Raw genomic sequence first — 23,590 nt, forward strand, 5'->3', positions numbered from 1 at the left:
CAAAATACAAAAAAGGTAAATCAAGATAATCAAAGGAAACTTATTTCAGCACCAAAAGGAACAGAATAACCTTGAAAATTAATACATCACCTAACACTGGAAGTCATAAAATACCCAGGGTCAGACCATCTTTCCCACCATCACTTTCATTTAGAAAGAGAGAACCCAGGTTCAGACCATTGTCTTCATTTAGAAAGAGAGAAAGACAAACACAGAGGGCAAAAAGACCAAATTATGAAACCTATACAGTTTATAAAGTATGACTTCTTATTTTGCCATGTTCATCTCTTTGTATTCCTCTTTCTTGTCAATTAAAATATAAAAAAAAAAATGAAGTTTATACGTCTATCCATAGAGTACATTGAATGAACACATAAATGGATATAACAGAGTTTTTGTTATTTGCATTAACATCTAGTCTACAAGGAATGTTTTCACGCAATACTAATGGTTTAATAACAGCTTTTGTAGCTCCACAATATTTCAATCTCTGCTCCTGCCTATTATCTGTATATGCCAAGAAAGAAGTGTGGTCTCATGGCTAAACATTTACTCATAGGTCAGCAAGCTCTTCTATTCAGGTGCATTCTTTCTCTGGGCTATATGGTTCATCCGGAGGCCAGATCAAGCTTCAAGAAGAAGCGAATAGTCTTAACACAGAAAAACAAGGTATGCTAGAAACACAAACTAATTCAGAGAGCACACAGTGGAAGCTTCTTAACAAAGATTATAGATGGTAGGTAAACCATTCATTGTGACCACCTTGTTCAAGCAACTAATAGTAAATCTGCTATCATGAAAGCAAAAACCATGCAAATGAAATAATTAACCACGTTGCATTGCTTTGAGGAAAAACGTGGTTAGCCGATTTAACAGATGCCGGCACGTCATCATCTGAACTGAAGACATGTTGAAGGAAGTCAACCCCATTCCATGGGGTTGAGCAAGAAGAATTTATGTCACCACCGTAAATTCTCCATAGAATTGAGAACTTACTAAGATAAACACAATATCAGTCAAAGAAATCTGTGAAAAATGCTAAACATCATCGGGCCATCCAAATGTTACTAATACCATGAAGATGCATTCTCATGTAACTATTTTACATGAGTGTTTGACAGATGAACACAAGAATTGTGTCACCAAGTTTTCTACACAGAAGCGTCTTAAGAGTTACAGATATTAAAAGGTTGGTTATACAATATCCGACAAGCCACGTAAGTTTGCAAAATCATTTTTCAAGATAATGTTTTACACATGCATGGGTGAACTTGTCCCATCTTCGGACCCCCTTTCCAAGTGGAATTGAGCTTGATGACTTTCGCTCATGGATAGGATTAAAAAGTTGAACTTCAATGCAGATCACAGGCAACCAATCAACTCTTCTGTCAAGGCAGGTAAGGTTGATGTACGCTGAAGCTCAATCAACAGTACCCAAATAAGGTTGGACTGAAAGTCCATGGTAACCAAAAAATAGTCATGTCATTTCTATTAGAGGCATGACCCTTTGACTTGATTTCCTTGGCTAGTTAATTTTCCTTGCACATAGAGTTTCGGTTGTATGCATGAATTTCTTTCCTCTCAGATAAACCATCAACTAACAAGAATGACTGGTCTGAAACTCAGCCATTCCACCACCGAAGCCAAAAAACAAACAATTAGATTGAAGAAGGATCAAGATCATAGGGTTGATTCTTCAATGCATTTATCAATCCATTTGACAATAGTAAATAGCCGCTCAACACTTTCTTCTTCATGCTTTTAGAGATTGGCATGCATCACCTGTCTTCACCTTGGTCCAGAAAGGCAAATGTATGCTATGCACATTGTTGATGACCATGTGGAGTATGTTTAATATGGGATGCCTAATTAATTTAACCACCAGCCTAGAAACAGATTTTAAAGAAATGGTCACCTCCCTGAGTATGTCAAACAGTGAAAATGCACAAAAATCACCAACATAACCACTTAAAAATATCCATATTAAACCGAATCATTTCCATCCCATGGATATTTAACAGACAATTCGCCTTTTTGTCTTTCAAATTTGAACTTCAATGTTCTCAACTCATTTTCCAAATCCTCTTAATAAGCTAGCAATTTGAATATAAAGTGAAATATGTGCAATAGGAAATAATTATCTCCAATATATAGTGAACAAACCTCCTTGGAGGAACTCTTATCAGTAGCATGATCTTCCCAAGTTTCATCTTCATCCTGCAAAAATTGAAACTACCATCAACAACAATAAACAATTTTCTCCTAAAACATATTCACAGACATTAAAAGACCACAATGTCCCCGCATAGCCTAATCATCAGCATTGAACAGCACATGACAATTGACTGCTTAATTTTGTACGTCCAAAATGGCAAGTAAACCAGAAAGGTAAGAAAATGAAGAAGTAATTCTTTCCCAAAAAGCAGTATCAAGCTTCAGATTCAAAATATTTCCAGAAAAATTATCTGAAATTCAACACCCTAAGGATTTGTCCATGTATAATTTCCTTGTCCTATAACACAGGCAATTCAGCAATGTAATATTTCTCAAACATATGCATAGTGGTTTTCATGGTCTTAGAAATATTGATGTCATTGCTCACATACTAAAAGGAAATTACGAACACAAAGATGCTTTTTCACATGTCTTGTCAGCTCTTATTTGTTTCCTAGAATAGACTCCTGCAGTGTTGTGTTGTAGGGCCAAGGAAATCATCTTTTTCTTCCATAGACACTAGAAAAGATTAAAACCGTTTGTCTCCTCTTCAAATATTCTTTGTTTCCCGTCCATCCTAATTATCCAAAAACGTTCATCACTCAACATCTCCATAAGACGTAAGCCTTTCTATACAGGCCAAAAGCCTATTAAAAATATTTATTCAAATAAATTAACTAATAATGTTTAAAACTTGCTATATTCATCAAAGTTGGTTGTTATAATGTGAAAAACACAAAAAGCCAAACATTATGTGAATGGACCTCTTCTTGCTGTTCCATATATTGTCGAATCCAATCTGCCTGGGACCGTTGGAGTGAGCCTAGATTGTTGTCATCTTGACGAACCTTAATCCTTACCGAAATGTTTTGTGTTTCCTCATTAGTACTTGTAGATGAGACAGCAGAAGGAGTCCAATCATCCCTGGCAACCGATAAGACGCCAACAGAAGCTCCTAATGCAAATCAGAGCTGGAAGATTAACACAAACAGAAAATTTTTCCATGGTTTTACACTTAGTTTCTACAAAAAGCATAACCAAATTATACTAACACAATGTTCAGCAAGAATAAAAATTACCTCTGTTTGTTTGCTGAGAAGTCCCACTTGAGAATTTCAAAGGAAGTTCATTCCCCGGCAAGTTTAAGCATAACCAGTCAAGAGCATCCTCAAATGTAGCATCATCCTACTCAATACAAGGGAAAAAAATATATATTTTAGTTTTTGTCAAATAAAAAAAAATCAATAGATAAATTGATATAGCAAACAAAAGAATCACAGTTAAATAGAAACTACTTACAAAAAGACACCAAAATATATTCTTACAAAAAAAAATATTCAATCAAATGCATCAAACTATCAACAGTCAATTGGATGAAAAAAACATACCACTGCCTAGAAACCTAATCGAATAGTAGGTTTAAAGATAAAATAGAACTTAATATGTTTAAATTACCTTAAGAGACGAGAGAGCGAGTTCAATTTGATCATTAGCAAACCCTTCACAAGAAAGCTTCTCGTATACGGCTTTGAGTTTCCTAGCCTTGTGAGCTTTTGAGAGATTACCTTGAGCCGGCGCAGCCGCCGGTAGGTCCGGTCGGGCCGTGTTGAGCAGGAGCCGCCGCAGCCGGTTTTCATTCTCCGCAGAAATTTGCAATCTTGGACCGGCCGACGACGAAGTTGAAGAATTCGAATTCGATTTCTTTTTGTTATTAGTGTTGGCTTGTTTTTGTGGCTTCTTTTTGGGAGCCATTTCTGAGAGACAACCGATCTCTCTCTCTCTCTCGGTGATCACTGATCACTCCTGTACTCCGCTTGGCCTTCTGTCTTTCAGTTGTAAAACGCACCGTTTCTTTTTCTCGTTCTTTCAAATATTTCTGATGTGTAGGCTTTCCTGATATTTTTTCTTACAAATCATTTTATTATCAAAGTTTTCACAATTATTTTTTCTCATTCAATATTTTAGCATTTATCATTTTGCCATCAATTTTTAAATTTATTAAAATTTTCAACAAAAATTATAGTGAAAAGATATTTACTTATGAAAGTAATTTAACCTTCTAAACTAAAAACATACAAAATAAATTATATATAAAAAATAACTATTTTATCAATTAACTATTTTATATATCTAAAATAATTAATTGATAAAATTATAAATATTACCTTGTAAAATTCCTAAAATATTAAATATATTGAAATTTCTAAAAATACTATGTGACATCAGCAAGTTATTAATAGAATTAATGATTTAGTGGTAAAATGGTAAAGATTGAAACATTAAGTGGGAAAAATAATTTTCAGAAAATTTTAGTGGTGCTGTGATATGTCAGAAAATATTAAGTAATAAAAATATAATATCAGAAAATATTAAGTAATAAAAATATAATATCTCAAAAAATGTTATATGGTATGTTTTACAATGACAATAGACTTACAATTTCTTATAGTTGTACAAGCTTATTTTACATAAATTGATGCGACATAAATTTATTAGTTAAATGAAAATATAAAATAATAAAAATAATTCATGTGGCCCAAGAAGTATTTAATCGAACCAATTAATCTATATTAATTTATATGAAATAAGCTTATATAAAAATTTGTAACTCTATCATTATTCATTTTTATTTTATAAAATTCCCATATCCATTTATTAATCAATCATTTAAATCTTGCTGAACACCACTCTAATCCTCTTTTACCATGCACATTTTATGGTGCGTTCAATAATGGGAATAGGAATTAAAATGCGGAAATGAGATTTATCAACTTGTTTACTTTTAAAATAAAGTGGGGCTATGGAAATAAAATTTGAGTGGGTCCTACAAAATTAGGAAAATGTGGATCTCATGCCAAAGAGTACGTGAAATGAGAATGAGAAATAAATTGACATTTGTGCCCTTAATGAAAATTGAAAATTCCTTTTTATCTCATTTAATAATAACAACAACAACAACAACAACAACAATAATAATAATTACTAATATTAAAAAAGTTATTACTATTTTATTATAATAATATTAATAATTAATTATAATGATTATAAATTATAATAGTAATTATTATTATCAAAATAATTATTACCATAATAATAATAATAATAATAATAATAATAATAATAATTTTCTGTGTTAGCAGCTAATCATTAGTGTCTTCAACTTATATATTTATATGTAACGAATAACGTTATAAACGCACTTCATTCCAAGTTGTGTTTTTACTTTTTAATGAAGTTTGTTTCATTGTTCAAAGTGTTAAAGAAGAAAAATATGATTGATTATCGTTCATATTTATTGAGATATTGGATGGAATATTTGGTAAAATATAAATGAATCTGCCTTCATCAATAGTAAAATAAAATCAGCACCAAGTCCTGGACTCCCTTTTAGTACTTCTAAATAATTAGGTGTCTATCTATTCTCTTTTAGTTTTTGTAACGAAAAATGTTTTTAAAATGTTTGTTTTCTATTATATATAAGTAAGGACCTTGTTAAGTTACATTATATGAACCATTAAATTGTAATTAATAACCTAAAAATAAAACCAACTAAACTACTTTTTAGGTCACTAAATACACATTTTGAATTAATGTAAGTTACATTATCACGTAACTTAACAACACCCTATAAGTAATTATAGTACCCAAAATAATTGCCACATCAGCGCACTACAATATTAGCTATAAATTTTTCTTACTTGCATGAGACAAGTGCATACATAGCACGTGATGACACTCCACCAATCCATTAGTTGACATTTCTTCATCATCATCTCCAAACTCTTTGATCCTGTCTTAGCCTTCAATCAACAATCTTCCCATTCTCTCTCTATAATCTTTTGTAGTAGAAGCTAAGAAACCCTAACCCTAGCTAGCTAACTCTAACCTTACACCCATATCCATCAAACAAACCCTAGTCATCATAATTTCCCTCTCTCTTGTGCAACTCCATTCTCCTACATTCTTTCTTTCTCATCACTACCCCCAATGGATACCCAACAACAACAACAAACCCTAGTTCATCAAGATTACAGCTCCAACGTTGACACTTCGCGGCCTTTTCGCTCCGTCAAAGAAGCCGTCGCCATCTTCGGCGAGCGCCTCCTCTTGGGCGAATTCTACTCCACAAACATAAACCATAGCAAGGAGATTATATCTTCTGCATGGAAATATCCATCACCATCACCGTCCCCAAGTCCACAACAAAACCCGAGCAAAGACGATGATGATGCGGAGCAAGAACACGAGCTCGAGCTTTTCCGCACGTTGAAGAAGCTCGAGGCGGAGCTCGAGGAGACAAAGACGGAGTTGAAGTTGTTAAAGGAGAAGGAATCAGAAAATGAGATTGCTTTGGCCACTCTGAACGCTGAGCTTCACAAGAACATGTCAAAGATGGCCGAGGCCGAGGCGGCCGCTGCGGCCAAAAAGGCCGCAACATGGGTGAGGACGATGTCGCCGTCGAGCTTTGACAAGCAGGAGATTACTGAAGAAGAGGAGATGATGACGATGAAGAGAGAGTTGATGATAAGGATGGAGAATTCGTCGACGTTGGCTCAGATTTTAAATATTGGAGAAAATGGAAAATATTATAATTATGGAGGTAATAAAAAAGAGAGGAGAATAATGGATAATTATGTGAAGAAGAAGAAGAAGAAGCCAATTGTTCCTCTTGTGACTGACTTTTTCTTCAAGAAAAAAGAAGCTTCAAGTGCTACTCTTCAAAATCCTCTCTATGCAGCATCTCCAAACAGTTATTTCAATTGAGGAGTTTACGTACCATGCGGTGCCGTTTTTATTATTGTCAATATACATATATGCATTGTGGTGTTCTTTAGTTGATTTAAATTTGTGATCATCATATATATGTGTAAACTAATTAAGAGACTTGTTTGTATCTGATCTTTTAAGTAATTATAATGTACTTCCGCAAATGTTTAATTTGAAAGTTTTGCAGTGTTCAAATTAAGAGTGTAAATGCTGGATTCAAATTTGTTAAAATCAGAATGATTTTGCTTTAATTATTTTCTACTTTTTTCCCCTTCATAATAAATGCTTCTTGCCTTAGCATACATAATTTGTCGTCGTCGTCATGCAATGCCGTAATGGAAAAAAAAAAGTGAAACTCATCTGACGCTTGGCTAAACTAATTAAAATGTTCCTAACGTTTTAAAATATATCTAATACTCAAAGACTGTCAAATTATTTGATAATCTTATCATTTTACTTTTGGTAGTTGTTTGATATTGAATTATTTAATTAATTGAATTTTTAATCTTAATTAATTAAAAAATTAAATTTAAAATATGGGAAAAAGCAAAGGAATTGTCAAAAAAATTTAAATTATTCTAAAAAAAATTTCAAGAATTGTTAAAAAATTAAATAATTAACCTAACATCAAACAACCACCAAAGGTAAAATGGTTAGATCAATAAAATAAAATAAAAAATTAGACACTCAGGGGTTTGGATGTGGTTTAAAACATTAGGGGATTTCGTCATTTCGATTAGTTTAGATCAATTTTTTTCTTTTACTGATCTTTTCATCTTATTCTTGATGGTTGTTTAATATTAAGAATATGAATACATTTAATTATTTAATTAATTAAAATTTTCAGTCATAATTAATTAAAAAATTAAATTTAAAAATATGGGAAAAAGCAAAAGAATTATCAAAAATTTTAATTAATTGAGAAAAATCCAAATTTTATTTAAAAACTAAATGGCAATTAAATAATTAATCTAATATCAAGCAGCCACCAAAGTTAAACTGGTAAGATCAATAAAAAGTTAGGAGCTGTTTATTTTTTAGTCTAAAGTCTGAATTTAACTTTTTTTTAGACATTTGTTTATTTTAAGTTTTTTTTTTAACTTATCACTTATTGTTAGACAATTTTATTTGAATAGAAAAAGTAGAAAAAATCCACTTTTATCTAATGTCTGAAGTCTAAATAGAAAATTTTAATTTCAAATCTCAAAAATCCCCTCAACAGTTCAAGTATTTATAATATTATATATAAACCTTATATTTTTGTATTATTCTTGAAGTTATTTTTTTTAATTACTTTAAAAATTTATTCACATGATAACATTAACTAAACTGAAATATTGAACAAATCAAATTATGTCAATTGTGATGAATCAACAATGATAGTATTTTTTTTTATGTTACCAAACTAATCAACTTGTGAAAATTATAAATTGTGAAGAACAAATATATGCACCACTTAAAATGATATTTATGTCAAACTACTAGCTTTTAGGTTTTTTCTCTTCAAATGTTGAAAAAGAAAAAATAAATATGTCATTTAGACATTTTCATTCAGACTTATTCAGACTTCAGCTAAATTCAAACCTATTCAAATTTTAGATAAATAAAACAAATGCAACCTTAGACACTCAGGGCAGGGTTTTGGATGTATTTTAAAATATCAGGGGGTTTTGATTAGTTTAGTCAAACAATAGAAAGTTTTGCTCTTTTTCCCTCATATGATTAATGAAAGACTATTTTTTTGTGCCATTGCGACCTGAAATTTAAAACTGCAAAGCAAATGCATGCAATTAGTTAGGCCTTGTTTGGCCAATATTGAGGTGAGCTGTAGTGAAAAAATATAATTATGAAATAAAATTTACTACTATACAATAAATTTAACTTTTAAATAACAATATTGACAAAAATTATAGAGATATTATACGTTGTCTATAAAAATTATGATCAATAGCTATCCAACCTCATGCCAAAACAATGCTTTAGATTCCATTTTCTATATCAAGAACTTAAATTTCTTCTCCTAGTCGGGTTAGAGATTCTATCAAATTGCTCAAGATGAAATAGATGTTCCTATAAAGAACCAAGAAAAAAAAAAGGTAATAATAAGTATTTAACCAGTAGTATTTCTTCAAGGGAATTGAATTCCATGTTGATTTTAATCATTTGTTGAGTAAAATTGTAATCGTAAACATTATGATAAATAATTTATCATACACATCAGTATAAATGCACATATGGCAGATGATTTTTAAAATTTTAGTGCAACTAAAATCCTAAAAACCTCAATTGATGCAATAAATTTTACTATGTACATGACAAGATTCAAAATAATCTTGTAATATTAACATCGAAAATTCATGATAATTCATTGTCGTTCATAGCATTAAGTAACTATCACAAAATTTCAATTTTTTTTTTAAATGGAAATCATATTTTTTTAACATGCTTTTATTGCATCTTCTTTAGAATTTGATTTTTGAGGGATTACCTCTGTCAACATATTTTAATTACTTGTCATAAATAGATATTTGTATTAAAAACTCTAAGTCTCGAATCTGACTAGATAGACACGAAAACAAGTCATCTAATAATCCTACCAAATTTGACCATCCAAAATGCATTTGTATTGATGGAGTAAGTAAGTTATACAATATCTAATTTGCAAGTTTAGCCTCCTAGTCATCATTCTTGAGGTCATGATCATATACAACATTCTCTTTTAGCTAGGGGTGGACATAAACGGACTCAGTTCTGTTTTTGCCCAAAAATCAAACCCAATCGAATCCGATTAGTTCAAGAAGTTGTGAACTGAAATTCCAAATCAAACCAAACCAAGTTGTTTTGGTTTGATTTGGTTCGGTTCGGTTTTATATAATTTGATTCATAAAATTTAACATTTTTTTTATATTAGCCAAATTTTTATACTTTTCACCTAAATTTGATTATTTTTTTAGTCCAATTCAATTATAATCACTAATCATTCATGTTTTATGAAAACAAAAAGCTAATTAAAAATATTATTGTGTGTGTGTGTATATATATATATATATATAATTTTTTTTTATTTTAACATTGAACCGAGTATTCAGTTCTGTCTAGCCAAACCAAGCTGGTACATTTCTATTGAGTTTGGTCAAAACCGAACTAAAGGCCCACCGCCCACCTAGTTCGACTGCAACTAAAGCATGGAAAATTTGAAGGCAAATGCTAAGTTACAATAATTGTAACATACATCTCTCATGTAAACCACACAAATTGTGGGTTCTACAATTTTGTGTGGTTCACATGAAAGATGTATGGTACAATTATTGTAACTTAGAGGCTCCCAAATTTGAATAGGAATATTTTTGTTTGGGAGGTTGCTATGTTACAGAATCTGTAACAAACACACCCAAGGAGAAGTGCACATGTGTCCTGAGGAGAGAGAGAAACCATCCAAATGCATCCAATTAGGAGCTGGCTAAGCTGGATCTGTAAGTTACTGAATCTGTAACTTAGCCAGCTCCTTTTGTCAATTGCTCAAATTATTGGGCCATTTCCGTAAATTTCCATATTTTTCTCCAACTTGCCATTTGTCAAACGCGGAAACACCCGATATGCATGCATCATCGGCTCAGTTGCTGCGCCGAGACAAAACGCATTCGTTCACATATTCCAGCAACTAATCACAAAGCGCACAAAAAAAAAAAAAAAAAACAAAGACTGCGCCAACCGCCCGCGACCACGCGTAACGAAAGCAAAATAAAACAGGAACACAGATCGATTCAATTAATCGTTAAACCATCAATTTTTATCAAATCGAATCCCCTGAAAGGAAAAAAAAAAAAAAGTATACACCCGAAGAAATACAAAGAGAAAGATGCAAGGCGTTGTGTTGAACCCATCTTACAGTCGCCCTCACCAAACCCTAGACCCTCCTTCTTGTTCGCGTCCTGCCTCTAAGGTTCCAATTTCTTTTTTTTAGTTTTTTTTTTATTTTCTATTGAGTCAATTAGTGTTTAATTTAACTTTTTAAAAAATTCAATATTTCTTTCGCGCAGAGTACTAAAAGTTTCTTTGGAGAACGAGTTTCGCTTACGAGGTGGCGGAATCCGGTGTGTCACAGCTCGTGTCGGTTACTGCTGATTCGGAAGCGTGGGGCCGCGCGAAGGAACGGTTAGTTTCGTTGGTTGAATATTTATTCAATTTTTTTTTAATTGAATTTGATCGGCGCAAATAGATGAAAATTTTGACCTTGTATGTTGTTAAAACTGAACTGTTTAACTAATTGTTTTGCACTTCCATATAGTCAGGATCATTTTTTATGTGGTTTGTTTGAAATAGATATAAAGTGCTTTTTGAGATTGAAAAGCCGCTTATTGCTTTTGGGAGAAGCAGTTCATAAGTGCTTTATTTAGAAGGTTCATTTAGAGTACCTTTGAAGTGCTATTTCATGAAGCATTTTAGGGGATTTTATTAGAAGCACTTTTTCCAGAGCACTTTATTTTTTATCTTATTTATTAGCAGTTTTGTGAAGCGATATTTTTGCTTAAGTTATAACCACTCCTTCTTTCTTAATATCATGCAGTCATAAAGGCTGTGGCTACTCCTGATTCAGCTATTGAGTTACCTTTAACTGCTGAGAATATTGAAAGTGTATTGGATGAAATTCGACCATATCTTATATCAGATGGGGGAAATGTGGCATTACATGAGATTGATGGCAATGTTGTACGATTGAAGCTACAGGGAGCATGTGGGTCTTGCCCCAGTTCTGTTATGACGATGAAGATGGGTATTGAGCGTCGCTTAATGGAGAAGATCCCCGAGATAGTTGCAGTGGAATCGGTAGCAGATGAAGAAACTGGGCTTGAGCTGAATGAAGAAAATATAGAGAAGGTAATTTCTTTGCATCCTATGGTAATGATTGCTCTGTTTATGGCATTTCCTTTTGCACAAAAGTACCTCTTAAGTTAGATGGTATTTGTGATAGTTTTGCTTTATGGTGATTGCAATGAAAAAATTCAGCTTTCTGTTTATCAATAGTTATCATTCCAAGAAGAGAAAATAGAAAGAATGAGCAAAAAAATCTTATGTGGTGAAGGATTTGCTAGCAGGTCTTTATTATCCTTGAAACAAACAAATAAAAGAAATTGAGTGGTGTTGTGGAAAAAATATTATAAAGGACTAAATTGAGGATGTAGGTCTTGGGTCATGGAATTTTGAGGACTTGAAAATCCAGTTGGAGTCCCCTAGTGGAAATAGCTTGGATGGTGCTTTTACGATCTAGAAAGATTTTACCGGTATAAAAGGGGAGTAGAGAGAGAGAGTAAACCATTGTCTGAAAATCCCTAGGCATTGACTCTGGGATAAAACCTTTTTCCTAATCTTTCGAATCCACATCCATCCATGTACGAAATAAGGGATTGATGTTAAAAACCAGTTTTTCTTTCAAAACCATCTTTATTTATTTTTTAAAATCGTTGTTATTGCCATGATCCACTTTCCAATCTATGGTATTTATTCAACTGCTGCCCTTTCTAAAACATCTCTAGTACAGGGACAAATATTGATTTGCAGTCTAGGTTGTATTCGTTTGCCAATATTAGCTCACTTCAGTTCTTGTTCATGTTTAAAATTTATTGGGAAAGGTTGTCTTCTTTTTGTCTCGTATTGCTGGGCCATTTTTGTATGTTGCAATAATTTCTTCTTCCACAACACTAAATTTTGGCTGGTATGAAGTTTGAATTATGCATGATGGATAGTTAATGGAAAGATAGGTTGGGCCCAGCCTATCGGTTTATGAAACAAGACATATAGAATGAACTTCTACATGTTTAAATTTTATGGGCAAGTTAGGATCTTAGAACCAAGTTACCATAACTAGTGGACAAATCTACGCCTAAAAAAGGAAAGTATTACCAGACAGATAGTTATCTTGCACCATGTCTGTGTACTAGATTTTGGTGATTCATTGGGTGTATGTGCCAACTTTCAACCGCTATACGACTTCAATGGGGTACATACATGGATCATATAATCTTTCAACTTTGCAGGCTAATTTTGTAGCAACATGTTATATATATGTTTTACCAACTTCAAAATCAATAGAGGCAGAAAAGATTGGTTGTGTTGCTTTTCCCCATGAAGGGTCGGTATACTTGGATTGTTGAGATGCATTCTTTTCATGGTTAGCTGTTGTGGATGAGGAGAAGTTTTTGGATGGAAAAATCTAGTACATTGATGAATAATTTTAGCTCTTCATCTGATGTTGTTGCCATATAATATTGAGTTCTCAATGCATAAAATGGAACTGAGGATTATTATTGTGTCAATCCTTGATAATTACAATTGGCATGATAAATTTGTCTTGAACTTCTCAATTAAGCATCTAAATTTGAAAATTGCCTACTTTTAGCTTTTGGGTAAACATGATGGGGATATTCGGATTATGCTGCTTTACCTTGTTTTTTTGCTAATCTAATAATTTTTAATTATCTCAGGTACTTGAGGAAATCAGGCCCTATCTTGTTGGGGCAGCAGGTGGATCACTTGAACTTGTGACAATTGATGAGCCAATAGTTAAAGTTCGAATTACGGGTCCGGCAGCTGGAGTCATGACTGTTCGTGTGGCTGTTACCCAAAAGTTGCGTGAAAAAATCCCAGCCATTGCAGCAGTTCAACTTCTGTAATGTCGAGCAGCTGGGGTCATGACTATTCGTGTGGCTGTTACCCAAAAGTTGCGTGAAAAAATCCCAGCCATTGCAGCAGTTCAACTTCTGTAATGTCGATATCTATAGGAGTAGTAACACTTTGTACAGTGTAAAATTTTTTTGGATGCCATCGAATTGTGATCCCAAAAAATAGCTAGTTTAATAAAATTTATAATACACAATTTATTATGATTATTATTTTGAAATACAATTTACATGATCATATATTAGAGCTTTATACCAAGTACTTTGAGAAAGCCTCCAGTGATGGCTTTTATTTTGTGTCTATTTCTTGGATTAAGGAATGAGAACGATAATATGATGATGATGATGATGATGATGATGATGATGATGATAATAATAATAATAATAATGTATTAATAGTATTTATAATTATAATCATAATAGCAATAATAGTAATAGTATTAATAATTATTATTATTACTACTACTATTTTCGTCAAAATAATAATAATAATAATAATAATAATAATCATAATATTACTGTTACTAACTATAATTATAATTACAGTAGCAATTATGATAATAACAATAATTATTATTATTACAATAATATTTTCATTATTTCTGTTGTAATAATAATAATAATAATAATAATAATGGTAACTGTTGTAATTATTATTATTATTATTAATGATAATCATAATTATTTTTTTATTTAATAAAACAAAAATAATTGTAATAGTATATATATATTAAAAAATATTCACTCTTTATTTTGTTAGGGAGCAACTAGATTAATATAACTAATGCATTTTAGGAACTTGCAACAACAATTTATTCCAATTTCAAGATAAAGTAAGTACATAAATGGTAATATAGTTTATTTTAATTTTGATTCATGTAGATCAAGGAAACAACTTATTTTCATTTTCATTCCTTATTTTCAGTTTAGTTTATTCTAATTCATGCTCATTTTGATTTTAGGAACTAAACTCACCATTAATTTGAGTATTCCAAATCCTTTTTTTTTTTTTTTTCATTTTGCATCAGTTTAGAAATATTGCGAGAAGGCCAAAAAAATAATAAAACAAAATAAACAAATCCTTTCACAAAAGGATATAGATATTAAATACATAAAGGATGTTTTCTATCAATTAAAATTTCTCAGATTAAAATATAAAAAAAAATATATATTTATTAGAGAACAAGGATAGTTGAATATGCAAGAGATATTCAGTCAAAAGTTTCAAGCCAATGTCAGCTCCTTTTATATACTTTTATAGGGCTTGATTGGCATGCAAAATAAGATAGGATAAAATGGAATAAGATAAAATAAGATAGAAGTAAATTACGTATAATATTATGTTGCATATGATGTAACTTAGAGTTGAATTATAAATAATTTTGTATTGTGTTTAGTATGCCATCGGATTTGAAAGTCACTAATATATTTTACATATTAATTTAATCCAATTATCTTACTAATACATTCTATATGTTAATTTAATTAAAATTATCTTAAAATAATTAAAAAGTAAATTTGCTACCCATAAACTCATATTTTTTATTTAAAGATTTAATATTTTGCATTAGATGTTAAAAATAGCTAAACGTAAAAAGTTATATAGAGTAATATAAAATTAAATCAATTTATTGCGTAAATCTAAGAATTGAAATAAATAAATAAATAAATAAAAACTTTCCCTTGATTTTGGTTTTGATTCTCTTATCCTACGCCTAGGATTAGGATAAATGTTCAAGCTTTAATTTTCCTATACTAAGGGTCCTCTTGAGATTGATTTTTTAACTATTCACTTCGCTAACTGGAGGATTTAGAATTGTTTATCCTAATCCCACTTGTACTATCAAACATAAGATTAGTATTATTTTTATCATAACCTACCCAATCCCACCCTATCTATTAAATAAAAATAATTTAATAGATATAATTTTTATTGAGTTACAAAATTGAAAATACCCTTCAACATCCTTAACTGGCATTCACACATTTGTGCAAAGACCAAACTACCTTTGTAACTATTTTAAAAAAAAAAAAAAATGACAACATCACAAAATTTATGAGGTTCGTTGAGGCCTTCAATACAATAACATTGGAGGTGTATTGGAAATATGTCAAAACATATGGGATTTATTAAAATTTCTCTCTATTTTACCACATATTTCGTATTTTAACAACAACCACCTATTATTATTTTCTTTAACCGATATATAATGCCCATTCGCTACAGAGATTGATTTTATTCAAGTTGTGTGTTTTATGGTCCAAAGAGTTAAAAAGGAAAACTACGATTAACTACTACCATTCATAAATAATGGTAGATTTGTTTAGTTGTGTATTACAACCACAGCACTTGATGCTTGTCAAAAATAATAAAAATCAAGAGTTCGAAGTTTTAACAAATAATTCTGGATTGTTTAATTAGTTTTACATTAGTCCATGAACAAATTATATTCTAGATTACAGCAAAGAGAAACTACAAACTACGACTACAACAAGTGATTTCTTGAAATGGACTGAATAGGATTTTCAAACCTTCACAATTCTACCCAAAATTTGCAAGCCATAAATATTCAAAAGGTGTTCTGCTTAAGAATTTGTATATGTTCGTGTACGTGTAAATTTTATTTGGATGGATGCCATTGAATGGTAACAAAAAAAAAAAAACTGCAAAACCGCAAATTATAAAGTTCAATAAAAGTTATATATTTAACACAGTCCATAAATTTTTATTTGAAAACAATTTAGATTTTTATACTACACAGGTTTGCATTGAATAATGAATACACTCAAAAAAAAAAAAAAAAAAAAAACTCTTCAGTGATCTCTCTTCATTTGTAAATTCCAGCCTTATATATATATATCAAATACATAAATGATACTTTGTATTTCAAAACATAATATTTTAGAAACACTAAATTATATTAATGACCACTTCCTCTACAGTGAAGATCCATAATCTCACAGCATAAACTAATATTTAAATTTCTTTTTAGAAAAAGCAATTTTTTTAATAGGCAACAGTATAAGGTATATTTAATAACATAAATTGAGGCAGGAATAATTTTTTATAAAAACTAGGACATTTCTTTTTCATGTTACATCTGTTACTTTAAAAATTATAATCAAGCTAAGATTAGTGATACCATCTCTCTGGTTCAAACTTTCTTTACAGTACAAAAACCAATCTCTCTTATGTCCTCCCTTGGCTCCATCTATAACATCTGCAGATAATTTTTACTCTTAAGTGCAAAATTTCAGTTTCTTTCTGGGGTGAAATGAATTTTCTTTTCATCAGCAGAGTATGCAATTTTTCAAAATCAGTTAACAAAGATACATCTGCTTTCTTCTTCAAATAATTTTAGTGGCAATAAAGCCGAATCACTGAATCAGCACCTGCGGTAAATAACCAGGGCTGTCTTGGATGGAACTTACAATCCATAACACCTGCAAAACAACCACAGGAGGTGAAGTGGATCAGTTCCATGTCCACATTACATAACCAGGGCTCCCTATGACAACATTCGAACATCTCATATATGAAAATATTTGGCATCATTTTCATGCCAAAGCAACCAAAGAGCAATATGCAATCATATGTGTTTGTGCGTGAATGTCACCATCCATACATATGAGGCAAGCTAGTGGCACCAAACTCTTAATAAAAATTATCATAATTTATAAGCCACTCAACACGTGTTTAAGATTACATTTAACATGCAGAATTAGTGCATGTATAAGATGCAATCTTAACTGTTAAGAGTGCGTCAATTAAATAGTCTACTTGTGTCATAAACTATATTAAACAGCAAGTTTTGATAAAGATGACCATTTCTATTTGATACATTAATACCATAGGAGATTCCTTGACCATTCGATAAATCCAATGGCAAGGAATCATGGTTTGGAATTTGTCATGTCATTATCTGGCAAACTGGATAACAGAATGTTCATGTATAGAAATCTCTGGAGGGAAATGGAGCCCACCTTATAGAGCATACTAGTGTATGTAGTGCAACCACGAATTACCTTATTAATAGTAGCAAGTACTACATTAAATAGCATAGCGCCATGTGACAGTGTCGCTCACCATAACGTGAGTAACATCACCCACAAGATCATTCTCGTGTGTATATATACATAAATGATTTAATTCACTTTATGGTAAGTAACATTGTCACATGACGTTATGTCATCAACATATAGTCTACAACCCCATTCACATGGTGGCAAACAGTTTCACCACATATACAAGTATGCTTTATGACATTAACATCCCTCACCAGAACAATTCTATATGCACGCACATGTAAGAATAGCATGTGTGTGTATTCTTAAGAGACCAAGGTATGTATTATTTGCTGTCATAACCACCTAATGGAGGAAAAAAATAAAAATAAAAATTAAAAACACTCACCTCTCCCATTCGAGCTTGTATGCCCTCGAAGAATCTCAAGGGGAACTATAAGAGGATTCTGGTTAAGATCTGAATAAACCATGCCATGGAAAACATATGCTGTACAATCATCAGAACATGATGCAAATAGCGGGTATGAACGATGAAAGGCCACATTTGTAATATCTTTTGGATGACACCTGAAAAGTTCCAAATGATATCAAAGATTAGTATTACCTTTACCTTTAGAAATGCAATCAGCAAGAATTAAATTTGGTCAACACATAATGGTACGGTTTGTTTTCTCTCATTTTCATTATTGCTTAACTACATGTTGCTTCTTCTTAAGGTTTCTATTTTTATCAATAATTCAAGCAGTACATAAACGGATTCAATTAATAATTTTCATTTAAAACTACAGCACTTGCTCAAATATTTACGACAGTCCCCAAAGACCAAAGAAAGAGACAACATTAAAGAAAACTCAAACAGAAATAAATTATTTATAGACTTGTTTTCAGTTGTGTTGTTACATACTTGAGAACCCTGTAAGGTTTAGATGAAAGGTCCATGTCAAACCAACACAATTTTCCTTCTCTGCTCCCAACAATTAGATTATCACCTGCATGGAAGGCAGGCACAAATTAAATAAAACTAGTAGGCAGCTGGATCAAAATAAATACAAATAGCTTGCCATCAAACAAGGAACTGAGATGAAATAAATATTATTTAAATCCTACAGATATTCAGGAAAGATTCAATGGATAATTGACAAACACATACCAGCAGGATGAATTGCAATTGAGGAGACTTCCTTTAGTCCAGTCTCTAGCTTTTTTATGAGCCTTTGCTTCAACAGATCATAAACACGAATATTCTTCTTTGTTGAAACAAAGAATATGGAACGAGTAGGATGAAATACTGACGATACAGGAAGTCCATGCAACTTGAATGGGATTCTATGGGAAAGCTTCTTAGAAAGCTGGTGCATAAAAATTGCCCTTGATTCACGTAATTAAAAGGTCAAGGAAATCCATCCAAAAAGAGAAAACTGCTTATCAAAAGTAATAGTACTAATAACTCCGGAAAGAATAAAGCTGGCAGATTTATTGTACTTCATCTAACCATGCAGGCTGAGGCACCTATTGTAGATGTTTGCCTGCCTACAATCTTATATGTCTATTACCTTAGCGCAGGAGATTCCATCAAGTAATATCAGAAAAAGGAAAGAAAAAGATTGTGCTAGCAAAGTTTAAAAAATGATGGAAATATATGTAGTTAAGATTCTTGTATATTCCTTCAAAAGTTAAAAAACTTTAATAAATAAATAAATAAAGGAATTCTTGTACGAGAGGGAGTCAATCATGGCCCAATTGTCAACAAAAGTACGTATTCAACACACCACAACATGACTTGTAATGTGGAGAAAATAAGATTCTACCATGTGCAGAAAAGAAATAAACAACCACTAGGTATCATGTAAACCGAAAAAGGATATCAGCTGGCATTACCGTGGAGAGGTAGTCTCCCCTGCGATGCCATTCTACCGAAGACACCATCTAAAGTAAACATCAAGGCAAGCAACAAATTCTTCAGAAGATGATCTTCCACTAGTCCCAAGTCTAGAACTAACACAAAAATACAACTAAAAATAGATGAAGGACTAAAAGCCACCTTAAAATGTCTCAATCTAATCCCATCAAGCTTGTCGTGTTGAAGCCAACTCACAATGGATGCCATGTTGTCTATTCATACAAAATACAGAGAAAAGTGAGAAAATATTTCTTCTGTACAAGACAATCAAAATAATAACTACTTCACAAGCCAGTACCATCTGGTGCTGTTGGAGTCTCAACATGCAAAAGGTCCTTAACTCTTCTTTGCTCTTCTTCGTTCCCCAATCCAGTGTTCAAAATAAGAACATCTTGTCCCCTAAAATTTACACGCATGAGCAACATTATCCCTATAGCATAGAAGATTAAAGAGAAAAGTCAAAGCCACTGAAAGACCATGCAATCAGCCTTACACAGAAACAGCCAGAACAGGAAGCTCAGGCAAAGGATTCCAAGCTACATATTGGATAGCTTCACCGATCTCCAACACCCTAAGACATCGACCAGACTCAACCTCCCAAATGCGTACGGTTCCATCAGTCGAACCTTCGCACATTACAGATATTATGTGATTAACATGTAACAAAAATTTCAACTTACTGATCAGATATGCAGTCTTTCAGATAAGCAACCAAACCTGAAGCAAACCACTGCCCTGAAGCCTCAGTAGAAATTGACACAACTGCACCCTTATGACCTTTATACTCAAGATAGCATGCTACAGGATAAGGTTTAAGATCTTTTCGACTTGGCAGCTTGGGCTTTAGGGTTTCAGGATCAATATTGACCTGAAAGATAGAAAATTGAATTTTGACTCTTAATGATAACCAGTGGATGAAGATGTTGGAAGGATTAATTCCAAGAGTTCGCAATACAGTCATCAAAGATAACAAATAAGAAGCAATTACTCTTAACTCACCCGTTTCTTCCGAACCCTAGGGCACAAATATAGGTCCATACACCGTTCAAAGGAGTCCTTCACAGCATTCTCATATGCTGGGACGCTTCTAAGAGATGTGAATCTGAAAAGGTTGAACTTTAATTAGGAGGCTAGATGTTCAGATATCAGACAAAATATGTAATAAACATTAACTAAACACTTCAATAACAATGTACATTACCGCCTTGGAATAAATTTAGGGCGATCTTCCTCATACATCAGCTGATAAGAATTTAGCTCTTCTTGTGTTGGGATGTACTCTAGAGAAGGATTGTAGGATTCCTCATGGCCTACCAGCCAAAGATTTAAAGTTTTCAGAAAACTTCATACATGCTATATTAAAGTCTAGGGCCAAATGGATATAAATCAGACCTGGCAATTTTGGCTTCGGCGCAGGAATATAGGCTAAATGTTTAGCCTTTTCAGCGGCGCTAGAATCATCTCCCCACAAAAGATAAAATTTTGGTTCTTCCTCTTTCGGCTCATCAAACTTTATTAATCCCTTGCGAATTGCCCGGACATATTGTACAACCTAGATATTCAAATAAGAAAAAAATGAGGTCAGAGAAAATTGTTACTTGGACAAAATGAAAATATTCAATCAATAGAAATGGGATCGTAGGAACTGTAACCAATTTTTTTTTTGAAGTCCACGCTGTATAACTGTTTAAGTTTTCATATCACCTAGAAGCAGCTGATTATGAAACAACTTACCTTCTTACTTTCCCATTTAGAAGGAATAAACCGCCTCTTTGGTTCAGGTGCATTTGATAGTGGATGCAAAGCATCGTCATATTTAAACCAATCAACATAATCCTGCAATCGGCATGCAATAAAATCAATCATATAGTAAGAAAATTTTACTGTTTGGAAAGTGATATATGAGGTCAACTAACTTGAAAAATTAACAAACATAAGAATTCATGGAAACTACATACCGCATATTGATCAAAGTCAGTATGTGGTGCCTTTCCTTTGAGTAATCTTTGAACGAGTCGGATTTCCTCTTTTGTCAACTCAACCTCCTCATCATTATACTCATCATAGATCTTTCGCCTAAGAATAACATGAATTCACCAAAAGGAAGCAAATAATGATTTAATAATTATGGGAATAGCACTAGCCATCTGTTAATGGATCACACTTTTTCTTGACAGTAAAAGCATATATATTAAGTCATACAAACAAACTCAACAGCAACAGCAGGCCTTTGTCATGCCATGTTGCATCCTCTGACCATAAAGTCATCCAGTATGGCCGCAAAAAAAAGAAAAAGTTTGCAACAGAATGAAATAACTTCATAGAAAAATACAGCAGCGACTAATATATGTGCAATTCAAAAGGACACCATCATGAACCAAAGCAACAAGAAAAGAGGGAATTCACAATAAAATGGCCAGGAATTTTTGTGTTTGATCAGTTCCCTAACCTTTACGCAAATTAGTAGTGGAGAATAACTCCGTCTAATTTATTTAAACATGAATGAGAAAATGATAAATACAATTGACAAAACTCACCAACTTTTCGAGTCATCAACATTTGCAAGGAAGGAAGCCAGCTTATCTTGTCTTTCCTTTTTTGTTATCTTCTTCCCAGAAATGTCATATCCAATGTGCTTCTCATCTTTGTACCACTCCAAGGGAACATCTCCAATCGTATTTCGAGGAGCCACCTGTTTGGAACAATGTATAGAACAAATCAATAGCAAACAAGTCAAAATTTATTTCCTAAGAAACCAGTAATGCAACATACCTCATCTTCAGAAGAATCACTTTCTTCAACTCCTCGATGGCCTTCGGAACCATCGGTTTGATCCTCTTCATGATGATCATCAGCATTGTCCACATCACGGTCAGTACCTATGTTGATAAAACCTTATCATTGTTAATATTAATAGAGATGCATTTAATAATTTTTTTTTCTCTCAAAAGAAGTTTCATTTTCATTGATTGAAACCCAAATAAAGCAACAAGCTCCATATTACTAAGCAACTCTTTTTTACTATAGGTATGTTTGGGATTGAATTAATGTGCCTTTTAAATATGTAGCAGCAATAAAATGGAATCACTAGTGGCCAAATACAATTGGGTAAGTAAAATTGCGTGTTCACCAAACACGTTAGAGGCTGCGCTTTTAAAAATTAAGCAGAAGCATCACAAGTACAAACAAACCCTACAGCAACTTGACTTCAGCATTAAATAAACAGCATATTTATTTAATAGTTATATTTGCACATTTTCTTCATAACACCAGCTAAACATCATCTATTCAAACCATCTCCCGAATATTTTATTTTTCACCAATAATTATAATTAACTAATTAATTAACAAAAGTAGAAAGTAGAGAAAGAGAAATGAGAGATCAATTACCATGTACCTCGTCTCCAGAGAGCTCACTCTCCCTCAACGATTCATAATCCTCTGTTGTTTTTCGTTGTTTTTCTTTCTTCGAACGTGACGTCGTATTCTTCTGCTGCTTCATTATGCTTTGACTCTCTTCTTTCTCTTTCTGTTCCCTTGGTTCATTATTATCTTTAGTCTTCTTCTCCTTTTTCTTCTTCACTGAGCTTACTTCAACAGCAGAGCTCTTTTTCCGCTCCCTCATTCTCTTACTGCTTCAGCTGTGAAGAAGACTGCTCTGTGTGAGAAGCCGAAGAAGAAGAAAGGCGGAAGGGGACTGCTAGGGTTTTAGGGCTACGATTTATTGGACAATTTTGATTTTCCCCGTCGGCTGGTCGTTTGCCCGCTGTTTCGTTTCTTAACGACTCTTCGGGCCTTCTCCTCTTATTGGGCTTGGGCCCTCAATTGAAAAAAAAAATCATCATCAATGTTTAATCATTGCCTAACGTTGACATTTTCATTTTATTAAAATGATGATATCACTAAGAAATAAAAAATATAAATTTTCATATATTAAAAGATTAAAAATATAATTTTAATGTATTATAATTTATAATTTTTGTATTTTAGTAATATTTTCACTTTG

At 32.3% G+C, this 23,590-nt stretch overlaps 4 protein-coding genes across 7 annotated transcripts in view; 2 read left to right on the top strand and 2 right to left on the bottom strand.

Moving 5' to 3' along the window:
• Positions 1-4,093, bottom strand: part of LOC102612145 (DExH-box ATP-dependent RNA helicase DExH7, chloroplastic) — a 29,127-nt gene extending 25,034 nt beyond the window's left edge. For 2 of the 4 annotated variants that reach the window (XM_025093948.2, XM_006494307.4), the window contains exons 1-4: positions 3,670-4,093; positions 3,294-3,399; positions 2,979-3,169; positions 2,164-2,217 (exon numbers count right to left, since the gene is read on the bottom strand). In XM_025093948.2, coding sequence (XP_024949716.2) covers positions 2,164-2,217; positions 2,979-3,169; positions 3,294-3,399; positions 3,670-3,966 — 648 coding nt within the window. In that variant the 5' untranslated portion in view covers positions 3,967-4,093. Of the gene's footprint in view, positions 1-90; positions 123-2,163; positions 2,218-2,978; positions 3,170-3,293; positions 3,400-3,669 lie in introns of those variants that run through there. The other 2 variants (XM_052441707.1, XM_052441708.1) reach the window with 2 other exon arrangements.
• A 1,608-nt stretch (positions 4,094-5,701) lies between these two features.
• On the top strand, positions 5,702-7,189 carry LOC102611857 (WEB family protein At1g75720). The gene has a single exon (XM_006494306.4). It carries the CDS (start codon positions 6,202-6,204, stop codon positions 6,976-6,978), a length of 777 nt encoding a protein of 258 aa, XP_006494369.2. The 5' UTR covers positions 5,702-6,201; the 3' UTR covers positions 6,979-7,189.
• Positions 7,190-10,643: 3,454 nt separating this feature from the next.
• On the top strand, positions 10,644-13,930 carry LOC102611562 (nifU-like protein 2, chloroplastic). The gene is made up of 4 exons (XM_006494305.4): positions 10,644-10,924; positions 11,022-11,136; positions 11,549-11,859; positions 13,464-13,930. Exons 1-4 carry the CDS (start codon positions 10,841-10,843, stop codon positions 13,650-13,652), a joined length of 699 nt encoding a protein of 232 aa, XP_006494368.2. The 5' UTR covers positions 10,644-10,840; the 3' UTR covers positions 13,653-13,930.
• A 2,774-nt stretch (positions 13,931-16,704) lies between these two features.
• LOC102611280 (ribosome biogenesis protein BOP1 homolog) lies at positions 16,705-23,347 on the bottom strand. The gene is made up of 17 exons (XM_006494304.4): positions 22,975-23,347; positions 22,357-22,463; positions 22,122-22,276; positions 21,543-21,660; positions 21,319-21,420; positions 20,977-21,136; positions 20,786-20,894; positions 20,584-20,686; positions 20,302-20,452; positions 20,078-20,210; positions 19,883-19,983; positions 19,726-19,796; positions 19,550-19,610; positions 18,835-19,062; positions 18,589-18,673; positions 18,073-18,251; positions 16,705-17,102 (listed from the first exon to the last, which is right to left on the bottom strand). Exons 1-17 carry the CDS (start codon positions 23,207-23,209, stop codon positions 17,017-17,019), a joined length of 2,184 nt encoding a protein of 727 aa, XP_006494367.2. The 5' UTR covers positions 23,210-23,347; the 3' UTR covers positions 16,705-17,016.
• Positions 23,348-23,590: the final 243 nt, after the last annotated feature.

The sequence above is a fragment of the Citrus sinensis genome, chromosome 5 (assembly GCF_022201045.2).
Source record: "Citrus sinensis cultivar Valencia sweet orange chromosome 5, DVS_A1.0, whole genome shotgun sequence".
Lineage (NCBI taxonomy): Eukaryota > Viridiplantae > Streptophyta > Magnoliopsida > Sapindales > Rutaceae > Citrus > Citrus sinensis.

Coding starts and splice junctions, on each gene's coding strand:
- LOC102611857 (XM_006494306.4), top strand. CDS start 6,202: ATGGATACCCAACAACAACAACAAACCCTAGTTCATCAAGATTACAGC.
- LOC102611562 (XM_006494305.4), top strand. CDS start 10,841: ATGCAAGGCGTTGTGTTGAACCCATCTTACAGTCGCCCTCACCAAACC. Junction 11,137..11,548: donor TGGGGCCGCGCGAAGGAACG/GTTAGTTTCGTT, acceptor AATATCATGCAG/TCATAAAGGCTGTGGCTACT. Junction 11,860..13,463: donor ATGAAGAAAATATAGAGAAG/GTAATTTCTTTG, acceptor TAATTATCTCAG/GTACTTGAGGAAATCAGGCC.
- LOC102611280 (XM_006494304.4), bottom strand. CDS start 23,209: ATGAGGGAGCGGAAAAAGAGCTCTGCTGTTGAAGTAAGCTCAGTGAAG. Junction 20,895..20,976: donor GCCGAAGCCAAAATTGCCAG/GTCTGATTTATA, acceptor TTTGGCTGGTAG/GCCATGAGGAATCCTACAAT. Junction 19,984..20,077: donor CCTGTTCTGGCTGTTTCTGT/GTAAGGCTGATT, acceptor TGTAAATTTTAG/GGGACAAGATGTTCTTATTT.